We start from the raw sequence: 16,392 nt of genomic DNA, 5'->3' as shown, positions 1-16,392 counted from the left end.
GGGTGTCATCCTGCAAACAGAAAGGTCACTGGTTCAATTCCTGGTCAAAGCACGTGCCTAGGTTGTGGGTTCAGTCTACATTTGGGGCGCCTATACAAGGCAATCGATCAATGTTTCTCTCTATTTCTCCCTCCCTCCCCCTCTCTCTAAAAACGCATAAATAAAATCTTTAAAAAAAAGAAATCAGAGAACTCATGACATAGATTTTCTATGAACATTATCTAATGAGGGTACATAGGCTCTCACTGAGGCCCCAGCCAATGCCCGTTGTCACACAAAGGCGACACAGCGCACTTATGCCAGCACTGCTGCCACCACAGTGGTGGAATACGTTTATAGGCTGTGAGTCAGGAACTCGAGAGGTCATGGTTTCCTTGAAGACCCTGTCTAAGCAACCGGAAGAGAACGCTCGCTGTCAATGGCAGAAATGACGGTGCTGTGGAGGCCAAGGCCACCGCACTCCTTAGGTAACGACTGTGCGTCATAAATAGGATATGGCAATTCTAAATGTCTTTAAAGCTATTTCCTTTTGTTGGACTAATTTAATTTACCAAATGCTCCTGGGAAATGGGAGGGGGACCAAGATGCTGACTCCACATTTCCTGAAAAATCAACATTTTCTTTTTAAACGGCTCCCAAAGAAATTACATCTGATCATTGTCTGCTGGCTCTCTTCAGCTCTACCTCTGTCAAAATTCTGCCCTGGCAGGTGTGAGGAAGAATAGATGCAGAACTTGAGTAAATACCCACATCTGTTTTTGGAAAAAGGGAACAGAAGCAGCACAGAAGGAAGTAAAAGAGATAATTGCTGGCTTGAACTACAATACATTTTACTTGCGGGCAGAGGGCCAGCTTACAGCAGGCGGAATATGCAGGCCCATCTTATTGGAATTCAGGGGTGGGCCTCCTCTCTTGTCCGGAGACAGCTGTAAACCAGCAGCCCATAGCATCCCAATCAGGCACCGAGTTTTGTCAAGGAGTGCTGATATGTACAGAAGCAGCTTTGTCTGCTTCCACTGCACCCCTGCCTCGTGAAATGACAGTCAATCTCTGATTCCAGATGACAAGAACTGGATAAAAACTTAAAACAAATGGCGACCTTTCAAAAGATTAATTTGTTTACCAACAAAATGTTCCCACTTTGTCATCTGAGATGGGGGTGACCTTCACTTTCCCATATCTAGGCTGAAAGGATGCTGACTATAGTCATCTGTTAAGTTAACTCCATCTCAGCAATTATTCCCTTTTTTATTTTTAGTGACAAGAAGGGTTTATTAATTCACTCTGCTTCTTGTTGTGCTTTATAAATGCAACAAGCTCATTCTGAATTACTGCAGTGTAACATCAATTTGTTTAAATCTAATTCTGCCACTGTTGCCAAATTATGTTGTGACTGTAATTGTGGCCATATGCATGGGCTTAAAACACAATCATGTTTTGAAATAGCCCTCCTTTCCGACCCCCTCCTTCTTACCCCCGCCCCTTACTTCTGGCGTTTCTTCTAATCATTTGACATTAACACAATTGCTTCACTTTCCATTACTTTATCATTTCAGAAATGAATGCGCTTTTAGTGAGGGAGATTGCTATGTACACCCCAAGTGAAACAGTGAAGAATGAAAGCATGATTTGTGAAGTGTGGTTGCTACCCAACTAAGTTAGTGAAAAACACTGCATAACATATGACTCATAAAAATCTAAAAATCATAATAGTATTAAATTCAACCTCATGAATAAATAAAAGATTCTAAGTTTACATTGCATTATATATTTATTTACTTGGAAAGTGGGACCAAAGAACTAGTATAATTCTACAGCAACTCATATCTTGCCAAAAAGAAAAATGTTTTTATGATTCTTTTCTAGGTCATAACAGTTATAATCAGAGTTATTTGTGCAGCAATTCAAAGCAATGTTTTGTTTGGCTATTTTGTTATGCATTCATAATCGTTCTTTTAAAATTCATGTTAACAGATACATGTTTCAAGCCTTTTAAGAAACCCTTTTATTTAAAAAAAATAAATCAACGTCAAATTTTCTTTAGATCTTTTAATGTATTGCATTGGAATGTCCAACTGGAACTAAATGCCAGTAAGTACAAACAGTATCAGAGATTTCTTCTTGTCTCCCCATGTACCAGGCCCTTCTCAGAAACCTGATAGAGGGATTATTATTACTAGGCACAATTATGATATTGGAAAGGTCATCAGTGAGTTTCACTTTTAATATTTTGCTGTAAACTGCTTTCACTAACACAGTTTGTTGGATATAATATGCTGAAGACGGGTTTGTTGGGGGTGTGAGTGTGTGTCCATGCATGTCTGGGCTATGTGTGTTTTCAATGCACAAATCTTTGTAGCAGCCCCTAATTATCAGGAAGGACACACCTCTTCCCAAAATGAAGAAATACCAGTTTCTAGGAACTAATAATGTAAATTAGCTTCATATTCAAGTTTGCTCCACCACAAAATGTCTAAGATTATTTACAGGCTCTTGACAAGCTGTTCAAGTTTCAAAAGCAAGGAAACACAGGGCCCTCAGCCGCCCAGTGATAATCCCCTTGGAGTGTTTCGAGTAGTTCTGAGAAGTGATTAGCCTTGATGCTGCTTTTCTAATTAACTGTACATCACGACACCAGACATGTTGCTTCAGTTTGGGTAAGTGCTTTCAGAACACTTTTGAAAGTAAACCACAACTGTGTTTATTCCCAAGTGCTCTACCTGGTTGTTTACGACCAAACACCTGAATATTTCTCTCATAGGGTTTTTTGCACAATGCCTCTGTTTTATAAATCCAAAATGAAAATACCGTGTTTCAGCTAGCACCATTATATATATACATATATCAACATAAAATGATAGGGTCAACTATTTTGACTGAAATGCCAAGAGTCAATTTGAGTAAAATGTACCTAATGTATATACATTTTTAAATGCTCTGGTGTAGAGTTTTATGGAGTCGAGTTTTATTTTTTAAAAACCTTTAATAAAACAAATGAGGACACATTATCTATATGTCAGATAAGACAAGGAGCTTTCCCATATCCTCTGTTCGATACACATGGGCACGATGGCCAAGGTACTGAGCCTATTTGGGAATTAGAAAAAAATACATAATAAATGACTAAGATTCTACCTCAAATCTCGGATATAATTTTGAATTCCTATGTATGCCTGAATTGCCACTCAGATTCATTAAAGCAAAGCATAACCCTCTCTAAATCTGGAGTTGTGCCCTTTTAAACTTCAATACTCATCAGAAAAAGTTTGCATGAGACGCAGCAGTTGCCTTGGGCTACAAAGCCTCAGCACTCCACCGGCTAAGCCAATATTAATTCTAGATTGAAGGGGGAAAACCAACAACAACAAAAGATAAATCTGCTTCTGTCTCTACAGCCAGAGAAATAATATTTTTATTTCAAGAGCTTTGGGCTCATGGGAGCAGATAAAAATCCTTTCACATTATTCACAGTGACATTTTAAATAAAGTTTCAGCAGGAATAAAAATATCTAACTTTCTGGTTATTTCTTAGGCTATAAAAGTATTTCCATGATAAAGTGCTCTTAAACCAAATCTGTTAAAAGAACATAAAACACATATAAAGCAACTAAAAATATATTAGAGGGTTATATGAATGAAACAGGCAGTTGAAAATGTCTATGCAGGACATTTGAAAGATTAATCTAAGAGGTTATTATACTGGTTAGAAATGGTTTTCAATTTAATACTAAAATTAAGCTGGTGTTTAGTTTTGACTTCACCTAAGTATACATTTAAGAGCTTTTGAGAGAAGCCAGAGGTTAAAAATATATTTTAAAATGTATAGATGTCACCTCAGTACTGTTTTCAGTATTAGAAATGATCTCAAATTAAAGAATTCTAAATTAAATGAAGCATTACCCTTAATTTTCCCAAGAAAACCCCACAATACAGGCAGAATCCAATCCTTGCTTTGGGACACTTCCCAGAACATCAATGGCAAAAATAGACACAGACTCTGAGATCCCTTAGAGCAATCACCATGTGATTATTTTTCCCTGTCATCATTTTGCTGACCTAAAGAATTAATCCCTGCTTGCGTCAGATTTAGGATGGTTTTATTAAATGTTGTGTATTGTGTGAGTCAATACCATTGAAGCTGATGCTGAGCTCGCTTCCTTCTGATTTTTCTGGTGGTAAGCTTATTATCAAAGAAATAAAGTATTTAAAATGTCTCTGTTAATTCTCTTTGTTGTTAAATTCTCTTATCCTTGTTAAAATTATGGTACTAGATTATTTAAGAACATCAAATAAAATGGAGAAATTTGAGTGGGCTACCAATGGATCTTTTGAAAATAGGTTTACTTGTTTTAATCATTTCTAATTATAAACAGAAGGAAAGCCACTCCATCAAATAAATTCTAAAGACGCAAGGATCAAAATCTTTGCTTAAACACTACATTATATCTTACATGACTAATGTATGACTTTAAATTTTTTAAAAATTAAGAGCTCTTTAAATCAACTCATTACTTACAGATGCTTTTCTCTGATTAATATATGGCAAACTGATTCCATAGTGTGCATTTACAGCTGCTCTGTGGTGGGTGTTCTCAGGATCCTGCATGATTTTTACATTCAACCCTATCTTTCGCTGAAACAAAGAAACAATGAAACTTTCATGCTGGATGAACAAAAATGCTTACTAACATTTTATATCCTCAAAGGAATGTAAAGTTCTTTGGAAATAGTTATTCTCATGCAATTCTCACTGGAAAAAATATATATTTGGGTCTTTTATTTACATTGTTAATTGTCCTCATTTATTCACAGAAAAAGAACTTTGCAGATTTTCCTCCGTGCATCCTATTGCTCATACAAATACATCCTCAGACAGCATCCGTCTTCTCAGAAATCACGGTAGAAGCCGAGCAAGGTGGACAAAGGACTAGAATACCTGGTTTCAATTTATTTTTAGCTTTCCAGGTCAAGGATTTTGCCGGTGAAATCTATACTATAAACACACAGGTAGAGGGCTCCCTTGGTCTGTTAATGTGGCACTTTCCTCAAGGGACATTTACAGGTAAATCTCAGCTTGGACTCGGTAAATTTGCCACAACAAATCTATTTACTCCTTCACAGGGATTTTGCTCTGAATAGGAAAATGTATGCTTTCATTAGAGAAAAATAAAAGTAGCTCATTTGAACCATGTGTTCCTCATTTTAAATAATTCAAATTAGTTACAGCTGAGATGCTCAAACATAAACCAGCAGTGTGGGCAGCACCGTAGGGGTGGGGAGGACACGGGAGGGGTCTGGAGACTCGGGTTCCAGTCTTGCCCTCCCCTGAACTGCCTGGGTGTGATCTTGGGGAAGTCACCTTCCCTCTTTGGAAGTCAGTTTCTTTATTTTCAAAATGTAACAGTTAGATTTGATGGTCCCTTAAGGAACTATTCACCACCACCCCCCCCCCCCCACACACACACACCCTCCTGCTTTGGCATTGCATGATTGGATGCTCAATGTTAAGTTGACGCTTGAGAAATATGGCATTACCAACAGTTTCTGAAGTTTTGTAACTTTCTTACTGTGATATAATTTACATACTATAAAATTCACCCCTTTAAAGGTGTGTAATTCAACGGTGTTTAGCAGATTTACAAAGTTGTACAGCCATCACCCCTCTTTAATTCCAGAATGTCTTCATCAGTGCACAAAGAAACCTTAAACCCATTATCAATCACACCCCATTTCCTCCCATCCCAGCCCCTGGCAACCTCTGATCTGTCTTTCCCTTGGATGTGCCTATTCTGGGCATTTCATATGAATTGTAAATATGTGGTCTTTGTCACATTTAAAAGGAGGCATTGTAAGCAATTAAAACACCTGGTTTCCTTTCAATTGAGTGTCTTAGTTCTGAGGGTGATCTGATGCAATTGTTACAATGGCTGTAGGAATCAGATCGGTTCATGATCCAGTTATTTCTTTAATCCTAACAATGTATAAATTGGTTGTATCTAAGGTCAAAGTGAAGAGAAAGTCTACAAAATCATTTACAGAATGTATGCTGTCTAGTTTTTAAATTTTTATTTACTTAGAGGGGAAAGGAGGGAGAGAGGGACAGAAACATTCGTGTGTGAAAGAGACATCAGTGGGCTGTCTCCCACAAGGCCCCCAACTGCGGACCTGGCTCGGAACCTAGGCAGGTGCCCTGACCGGGAATTGAACCGGTGACCTTTCCATTTACAGGCTGGCGCTCAATCCACGGAGCCACACCAGCCAAGGTGTCTACTTATTTCTTAACACAGGCTCCAAACTTTCCTTTTACTTTTTTTAATGGCAGTTTTTAAACCAAATCTCTGAATAACTGGATTCAACTGCCCACTTGACTTAACCTGTGCAGGAACACAGGTTGCAAATAAAGCCTATTTCCTTCCCCTTAAAGTACACACAGTGACAACAATAATGTGCCTAGTTATAAACAGGTTTCCTTCTGTTCCTTCTGTGGCTAACCCACACTCACAGCACGACTCCACATGTCTGCATGGAAGCTCAGTGCCTCTTTTACTGAAATTAGCACCAGAACGTAACTTTTTTCTCCATTAAACTTTCAGAATAATTTTCATTCTACAAAGGGTCAGCATATTACTAATATGTATATATTGACTGGATGTGGTTTTTGTAATTAGGATTTTTCAAAAAAAATGTGTATTCTGGATATAAATGATGGTAATAACTTTATTTATCATGTCTAAGCTTTGTTAGAACTTTTAAATTCTGGGATCACTGGCTAGTGGACCACAGCCATTTTCTTAGTTTTATTATGCTCCATCATCTTTCTGGGACTATAGGACTGGTATAGGAAAGAAATGATTGAATACAGAATTATTGTTAAAATTAGCCTTTAAAATCCAGTGTTCTGCCCATTTTTACATTTCTGGCCCTGACATAGATATTTCTTGTAAGAAATTAAAATATAAAAAGAAACCCAACAGAAACGATAGGTTGTAATATCAGTTCTTTATTAGTTGGCTTCTAAAGCCGTGGGAAATGTCCTTCAAAATTATTCTAATATTTACTATTTTGGCACCAAAGTATGTATGTACCAAAATAATATGTAGCATACTTTATGTAATTTCCCTTTTAAAAATCATATATAGGAGTCTACATTTAAATAAATTAACATATCAAATGGTTTCTCTGAAAATCACTATCAAATACATTCACAATCTAAATTTGTCTTGCAATTTTACAAATTACATCTGTTGAGATGTATAGGGAAATACTTATAAGCATAAGCTGCATTATTAGGCCCAGTTATAAGATTTTCCAAGAAAAACAATTATAGATCTAAGAAACAAAAACAAAATTAATCAATCCATTAAGCAGGAAAACATGCTCTGGAAGATGATTGTTTTTTACCAACAGTAAGATAAATATCAGGAATAATTTCAGAAATTTTCCTTAAATTGGTCAAGAAAAGACAGCAATTTATTTAATCTATCTTGAGTCACTAAATAATCCAAACTTCATATTCTCTCCTTTTGATAATAATTACAAGCAGATATATCAAATGTGACTCTCATTTAGACTTTGGTTTGTAAGAACAAAAGTTATTATCAGAGCCAATTACTGTTTTACCTACATGGCTGCACAGAAGCAGGGAGCTCAATTTTCATCTCATCAGTAGTTTCGTGGTATTTATTTTATTACTATGCCCACAAAGCTATATAAGAAAGAAATAGCTTATGCTATTAAAACTAGGGGTTGAACACAAGAGGCTAAGGTTTCTTTTAAAAGAAGTTCTGAATTAAAAACACTAGGCAGCGTGTAATGCCAGCTCCCCAGACATGGGCAGCCCATAAAATGACATACATCTGAGCTGCAGATCCCACACAGCGTAATCAAAATTGAAATGCTTCACAAACAAAGTTGAGGCAGGCTATTTACCAAGTTATAGTATTATCAGCATAACATCATTCTAAACAGTGTTTGTTACAAGTAATGCCTTCTAAAGTGTATATTGCTTAATATCATGTTCCCGCTGGTTAAAGACATCTGCTGTTTAATCTCAAAACCAGAAAAACAGAGGAAAAAAAATCCAGTTTCCTTTAAAACTCTGATTGTTTCAACATTATTATATTTAATGGAAGCACAAAAGATGCCAAATTCTAATTCAAGCTATATGTTGTAGATTTATTTGTAATATTGGTAATAATGCCTACCTTTACAGAGTTGTTTGTGAGGTTTAAGTGACTAATGTATGCTAACTATCTTGCAAATTATAAAGTACTGTTCAGGAGTCAACTTGCAAGGGGCTTCTACTCATCAAATAATAATAACTGCAATAGATTGAAACACTTCAAATATAAAAACCCACAAATTCTTAATACAATTTCCCTATCTCCCCCTAAAACTTAATAAACTTAATAATTTAATCTTAACTTTGATAAGTAAAAGAATCAAGCATTTATTCTGCTTTTCCTGAAAATCTATTTTTAAGATTCACCAAGGAGTTGATAAGGGAAAGATCTTCACAGAAATTTATTATTTTTATTAATTAATAAAAAATCATTTTATTAATTAATACATCTATCAAATTATTTATTGAATAAATAATTTATTTGTTTAATATATTTATACTTATAAATTTATTAAATTAATTAATCAATTTTATTAATTAATAAATTTCCATGAAGACAGACAAAAAGGAGGAAAGATAGAATTATAAAAGCACCACTACACAATTCCTAATGAAATAGTGTACAATATTTGGGTAAATGTCTGTAGTTGCTATAGCTTTAGGTGAAATGTGGTGGAAAACCTTATATTGGATAGATCAAGCTGGTAATATAGTTGGACTCACTGTTCTATCGTAACACCATTAAGAGAAAAAAGAATTTATCTCTTGATATGCTATAAAAGGAAAGACACAGCTTTCTGCCCACTGAAGTATTCCTGACAAGAAGATGTTACCTGAATCTGATCAAGCCTCTAGGTAAAACTAGTTTATAGGAAATACTAGAGACAGAGGACCATATAAAATGACACCAGGAGATTGCTATCAACCAAATTCAGACTGTGGGAAAAACCTGTATGACAAGTGACCTAGTTTCTTCAACCAATAAATAACACTTTTTTAAGTCAGGGAAACTTACAGATGAAATGAGATACAACTGCAATGTGTGGACCTCCTTCACATCCAACAGTAGAAAATCAGAGAAAACTGAACGTGGGCTGGGAATTATACAATATTAATGCAGTGTTGAATTTATTAGGTGTGATAATATTTTTAAGATGTATTTAAGATAATATATTCTTCATCTGAAGTATGTAAGGGTAAAATGATATGATGCCTGGGATTTGCTTTAAAAGACCTCACCAAAAAGAGTAGAGGGAATAGATGATATAAGAACGGTAAAACTAGGGTAACTGCTAAGGACCGGTGATGGTTGCATGGATTTCATTCTATTTTTGTGTGTATTCAAAAATAAAATTTCTTAACAAAAAGTCATATTTGAAATTAAAGTATAACTCAAATGTAATTATTCATTAACTTATTATCCCTGAATATGTATCAGGGACATGCAGAGGGGGGAACTCATACAGCACTTGCACATGAGGCAAGGGGCAGATGCCCACCCTTGAACATCTGTGTCGCTGGGAATTTTTGCCCTGACTAAAGATGGCAGTCAAAAGAAGGTAAAAGATATTAGGGAATTGGCAAAAATGGCAGACACTAACACATCCTAGGAAGGGCTGGATAAGAGGTCACACAGGAAGTTCCAGGAGAGCACTTACATTAGGGTGGGCAAATGGAGCTGAACTGTGACAGGGAATGCCAAGCTGCAGACTTCTGCTTTTCTAAAAGATGGTACCTCTGAGTGGCATGTTCTGAAACTGGTCTGGTTTGGCAAAGGGAGGCAGGACTGTGTTTTGGGGCATTTGTAAAGGGAGCTGGACTTAAGGGCAGAAATCTGCCATTTACTCTAAATCTGCATAACCTTTAAGTAAACAACCCCTTTCCTTTTTCACCAAACTCCTGCACTGGGAGTCCTGCTTCTTGCAGTGGGCAGTTGAGCCCCACAGCTGTGCCAGTACAGCATCGGCGGGGTTCTGTAACACAGTGGTCAGCACTGTCTGGCCACCTACTACTTTTCCTACTTCTCTCCCCCTTGCCCATCCCTCTCCAGCTTCCTTGCTGTTGTTCACACTCCTAATTCAGGGTCTTCACATATTCTGTTTCCTCTGCGTGGAATGCTCTTCCTCCAAATGGCCAAATGACTTGCTCTCTCATTTCCATCAAATATCTGTGTAAGTGTTATCTTACAAGGGAGACCATCCCAATAGCCCTTCCTTCCCCAGCTTTTCTTTCACCGGCCATCATACTATATATTTACTTTTCAAATTGTTTTTTTGTTTTCCTAATGCCTACCCCACACCACCTAGAATGGGAGCTCCATGAGAGCAGAGGAGTTTGGCTGATGCCTAAAATAGTGCCTGTCTGGCACAATATTAGGTAGATAATAGCAGCTGACCAGTATTCATCAACAAATAAGAAGAATATGTATTTGGGGGGGATGGTGTACAGGGCAGGGGAGAGTAATGGAGGGAGGAATAAGGACAACTGTTATTGAACAACAATTAAGAAAATTTAAAGAATGATCACTTACAGTGTATGGGGGCACTGTTATGAGGATTGAAATATGTTCATACTCACAACAGCCCTATGAGGTAGGTACATGCTATCATTACACCCATTTTAAAGATGAGGAACCGAGGCACAGGCAGGTTAGGTGATCTGCCAAGGTACAGGATGTGAAGCCATACTTTTAACCATTATGTCGTCGTTGAGATCCTACTCCAGGCTGGATGCTGTCTAGGCACTGGGTATAGCAGTGAACAAAACAGAGTCTCTCTGCTTTAGATTAATAGAGACTTAAATAAAAGAATGAAATGCAATGGCAAATCTTAGTGGATCTGGGTTTGGATAAAAGAGCACTAGAAGACATTTGGGAAATAACTGGGGAAATATGAAGAGTTAGGTGTTATATTGAAGAATTATTATTTTTTTAGGTGTGATAATGGTATTGCAGGTAGGTAGAAATATGCTCATTTTTAAAGATGCATGTTAAAACATTAAGGGGTGCAATGTCACTAGGTCTATATATTGAAACACTTTAATGAAAAATAGGTTAACAATTGTTAAATCTAGGTGAAGGAAGAATGGTTATTCATATACTATCCTTGGTTTGTTTGAATATTTTCATAATAAAATTTTTTTAAAGCCATAAAAATGGAAAAAATATGGAGCTTCCACTCTAATGAGAAGACAGCTCACAGCGGCTGGCTCATTGTGGGCCATCCCTTCACCCCACTCTGCGGGGAGAAACCCAGCTGCCAGCTCACCAGCAGACCTTTCCGCCCTGATGCTGGCGACAGGTAGCTCCGTGGAAATCTGGGAAGCAGCCCTTACTTGCCTGGCTTTTGCCTTCTTTGATCTCTTACCATATGGTGTCTAATGTCAAAAATCCTCAAAATTTTAGTTTCAGTCAAATTTTGAGAATTGCTTTCTCAGTTAGATCCCAATTCACAAAACTAAAGACAAGATTCTTCCATCTAAGACACAGCTGTTGCATATGATTGCATCCTATCAAAACACACATTTTTATATTTGATTGATCGATAAAGCATCCATTTTATGGAATAAATATAGAAAATAACTCTCAAGCAGTGAAGTGGCTTTATTTCCCCCTCTCCAGAAACAACCAACAATATCATGCTTCTAAGTTGGTGCTTTGATCTAAAGAATCTAGGAATTTCTATTTTCAAATTCCCTTCAGACTTAACTTGCCAGATGCAACAAAGAAATCAAATAAATACTCTCTTGGCATATAAGCTTTTTGTCCTTCTCTTCCTCCCTTTTCCCTGTCTTTTTGCTTTTTTATTTCAAACCCTTCCCTTAATTCTTAGTAGCACATGTGCCCAAGGTGCCCCAAAGAGGGTTTGGGCTGCTGTTGATAGGGACCTAAAGTATACTATAAAGAAAAGCCATCAGAATATGGTTTTCTCAAATGTAAAAGAAAATCAATAAACAGTTCTTAATTATGGTGCTTAATTACAATTGAGCAACTACTAATTGTCATGTAAGGGTTGTTTTTTTTTGAGGGGGGGAAGTTGTAAAATGGAATTCCAAAGACAGCTATCAACTTTGGAGAAAGAGAGCTTAAAGAAGCAACTGGGGCTCACCTAGTTTAAATGGTTGGCTGTGGGCAATTAAAGGTGGCAATATCCCAGTTGGATTTCACAACTGCTTAATAATACAAGCTTTTGCGTTGCTGGAACAGCTGGGAAAACAGCACTGTTTGTCATTGACTTTACAATGCAAAATTAGGGCTATCCTTTGTGTCAGCGGTTATGCATTTTTAAGCAGATGTCACTGATATTAGAAATAAAATGACAATAGGGATCCAGGCCCTGGAGGTGAAATCAGGATGGGAAACAGCCCTTGCCCCTTTCTAAATGAGCCTCACCCATGCTCACAGCATTCCAAAGAACCTGGGGTTATACTCAGCACATATGATTCCTTATCTTTATAATCATTTGACAGGATTCAAAACTCTCTTGGGAAAGTCAATTTCTGGCCATAGGTGGGTTTTTTTTTTTTCCTGGAATAATGAAGCAACTATACATTGGACAACAGTCCAAATTTCAGATATTTTATTTTATTGTCTTTTAAACCAGAGATCTCAAATCTTCACTTGTAGACCAACTGTGGCCCTCTGAGATTCTTGGAAAAATAATAAAAAATTTAACTGAAACAGATACTTAATAGTAAGGAAGATAAGAAGCGTAAGCTCCCTTTACCACAGCATTCTCTTTTCATCAAGGCCCGTATGATTCTCTAATATTTTCCTATTGGTGGACTGTCCCCCCTCACTAGCATGTAAGCTCTATGAAAGCAGGGGCCTGGTCTGAGTTGTTCACCCCAGTGTGCCTCTAACAGCCCTTGGCACACCGTAAGTATTCCAGAGAGTGGCCGAACAAACCCAGTGTGACAAGTACAATGACAAAGGTGGGAGCAAGCTGCCTTGGGAGTGCAGATGAGCCTGGCTAGTACAGGAATTTTACATGGGGACGAGTACACCCTGAGGAGCCACTCTGGTGGTTTCGGCTATTCACTCAACAAACATCTATTGAGAGTCTCCTGGAATTATAGAGCAATGAACAGACTCACATGGATCCTATCCTCCCCATAATCTAGTGGAAAGACAGACAATTTATTTAAGAATTATTAAAATTTTATATAAGAATTGTTTTTAAAAAATCATACAACTCAATATCTAATTACCAATCGTGGCAAGTGTGATGAAGGATAAATGCAGACTAACATAAACAATTATATTGGCCGTACAACTCTGAATATACTAAAAACCACTGAAACAAACACTTTTTAAAAGAGTGAATTTTATGATATATAAATTATATTTCAATAAAGCTATTATTTAAAAGAGGGTACTGCAGTGGTCAAGAGACAGCTCTGGATCCCTGCATTTCTGGGTACACAGTGCTGGCTCTGACACTTACTAGCTGTGTTGTCTGGGCCAGTGTCTTTAACATTCTGTACCTTGGTTTCTTCATCAATAAAAACAAAGGTAATAACAAGGTTAAGAGAGTTAGTATTTCCAAAGTACTAATAACAATACCTGGTACTCAAAAGAGGTGAGCTATTACTATAATATTTACTTTGGGGGAGTCAGAGAGGAAACAGGAGTCAAACTGAAAGAACACTCCAAGGAGGCAGTCAGAAAACTCTTTTAAAAATTTTTATTTATTTATTTATTTATTTATTTATTTATTTTTAGAGATAGGGTAAGGGAGGAAGAAAGAAAGGGAAAGAAACATCGATGTGAAGAGAAACGTGACCTGTTGCCTCCCACACACGCCCCAGTGGAGACCAAACCTGCAACCCAGGCATGAGCCCTGACCGGGAATCCACTGGGCAACCTCTCCCTTCGAGGGACAATGTCCAACCAATGGGGCTGCGTGGGTCAGGGCCAGAAACCCCTTGTGCTCTGTTATGGAAAGTTTCTATTCTGGAAACTCTTTCTAGGGCTCTGTTTACAAATGTGTAGGTACTCTGTTCTGATTTATTTTGCTTTCTGAAGGAAGCTCTTGTCAAAGAAACTGACCATGCCATGAACATCGTGTGAAAAAAACAGTGACATGGTTGCTCATTTAGACAGAAGCAAATTTCCTGTCTTTACTTATACATTTTTTTCTAATAGCTTTATTGAGATGGGATTCATATACCTTAAATTCTCCCTTTTACAGGGTACAATTTAATGGTGTTTAGTATATTCACAGAGTTGTGCAGCCATTGCCACTGTCTAATTCCAGAACATTTTTATCATCCTCAAAGAAACCTGATGCTCATTAGAGGCGCTCCCCATGCTCCCCTCCTCCTAGCCTCTAGCAACCCCGAATCTACTCTGTTTCTAAGGATTTCTTTCTCTATTCCTACCTTTGTTCTCCGAGAGGCATGTGGAAATGTACTGCGCTGTTTCTGGGGTTGCCAAAGTTTATTCTCAGATTCCAAAGGGAAAATAAATAATTTCTGATCAATTACAGTTGGAAGCGACCTAAGGGGGAGGAGTGGAGAATTTAAAATCAAATTTGCTATCTTAAAAGCTTCACAAATTGTAATTTAAAAACAACACATCTAGTTAAATTAGATTTTACAGGAAATATTATGTTGGTAATTACAATAAATTAGACCAATCTTTAGCATTTTTACCACTAAAAAACTGTAGTTGTTTATTAAGCATATGAACTTCTAAGTCTGATAAATACCGTTGTAGCATGAATAGAAAGCTCTTCCTCTGGCTGAGTTCATACGGCACATGATTGACAGAATTACTTCACTAGAAAACATTTCTCAGTAAAGGAAAATACAGTATGCTGTGCTTTGTTTAATAAAGTCAAATCACAGGGTAGCCAATGTTAAATGTATTCAGAATGGTTGAACCACGAAGCACTTCCATATTTACATTCTTTAAACTTCTACTATTTTGTAGAATTGCAAAAATTTAAGGATCAAATTTGGTTAAAGGTCCTTACCAAGCAATGGGTAATTTCTTGGAAGAGCAATGTAAAACAAAATAAAATAGTAAGAATGAGTATATGTGTGCCTTAAAAATTTTAATTTAAAAGCAGTTCTTTAAACCCTGAAACACCACTCCAAAAGAACCTTTGCATCCCAATGTTCATAGCGGCACAATTTACAATAGCTAAGTGCTGGAAGCAACCTAGATGCCCATCAGTAAATGAATGGATCAAAAAACTACGGTACATTTACACAATGGAATTCTATGCAGCAGAAGGAAGAAGAAGCTCCTACCCTTTGCAACAGCATGGATGGAACTGGAGAGCATTATGCTAAGCGAAACAAGCCAGGCAGTGAAAGACAAATACCATATGATCTCACCTTTAACAGGAACCTAAACAACAAAACAAAGAAACAAGCAAAATATAACCAAAGACACTGAAATAGAGGACAGGCTGACAGTGAACAGAGGGGAGAGAAGAGGGAATTTCAGGGGAGAATGGGAAGGGTTTACAGGAACAAATATGAAAGACACATGGACAAAAACTAAGGGGGGGTGGTAATGGGAGGGAGGTGGGGAGGGATGGGTGGGTGGGCTGGAATGGGAGTAGAAGACAGAAAACTACTTGAACAATGATTAAAATAAATAAATAAATAAATAATAAATAAATAAATAAATAAATAAATAAATAAATAAAAAGCAGTTCTTTAAAACAGTTAACATAATTAAGATCAATAAAACTCAACCACCAATAACTCAATCTCTTGATTCTACTGTGAAACCTACTTTTGGAAAATTTTCATTAGAGAGCAATTTATGGACTTCTGGTTTCACCCCAATGTGTAAAGAGCTTGGATGTTATCACTCTCAACCTTACAACAAGAAAAAATGGTGAACAAACCAAAAATAACCCCTCTTAGATCCATTACAGAATTTAGATCCCAGAGAGACCTGCTGCCCTGGACCCTGGAGAGAGAGGCCGGTAAAGACCAACAGTAGAAACTGGCTGTCGGAGCATGTACTGGGAAGAGAACTTAAACTCCAACTGAGAATCACTGGGGACTCTGTGAATTAGCTTGAAAGTTAAAAACTCTGAAGGGCCAAGTGCTGGAGGCTGGGTGGGGGTGTGGTGGGGGAAGCTATACTTGCATGAGTTCTACCTCCAGGAGCCCCACCATGTTCCCATGGTAAAAAGTCAGAGAAAAATTGCCTCCTGCTACCAGCAGGGAGAAGGGAAAAGAAATCATTTCAAGACACTCCCAAAGGAGTTCTGTCCTTTGTTCTGTTCTCTGTAGTAAAGGTAAGC

The 16,392-nt window shown here is 37.3% G+C and overlaps 1 protein-coding gene across 1 annotated transcript in view; it reads right to left on the bottom strand.

Annotated features, from left to right (window-relative positions):
* Positions 1-16,392, bottom strand: part of LOC123807866 (IQ domain-containing protein H-like) — a 60,161-nt gene that overhangs the window by 25,150 nt on the left and 18,619 nt on the right. The window contains exons 4-5 of the mRNA XM_045821941.1: positions 14,504-14,621; positions 4,517-4,633 (exon numbers count right to left, since the gene is read on the bottom strand). Of these exons, the coding sequence (XP_045677897.1) occupies positions 4,517-4,633; positions 14,504-14,621 (235 nt within the window). The remainder of the gene's footprint in view (positions 1-4,516; positions 4,634-14,503; positions 14,622-16,392) is intronic.

This window comes from Phyllostomus hastatus, unplaced genomic scaffold, assembly GCF_019186645.2.
Source record: "Phyllostomus hastatus isolate PE091 unplaced genomic scaffold, TTU_PhHast_1.1 phas_scaffold_501, whole genome shotgun sequence".
NCBI lineage: Eukaryota > Metazoa > Chordata > Mammalia > Chiroptera > Phyllostomidae > Phyllostomus > Phyllostomus hastatus.
The sequence above is the reverse complement of the archived record's forward strand: the minus strand, read 5'-3'. Positions and strand labels throughout refer to the sequence as shown.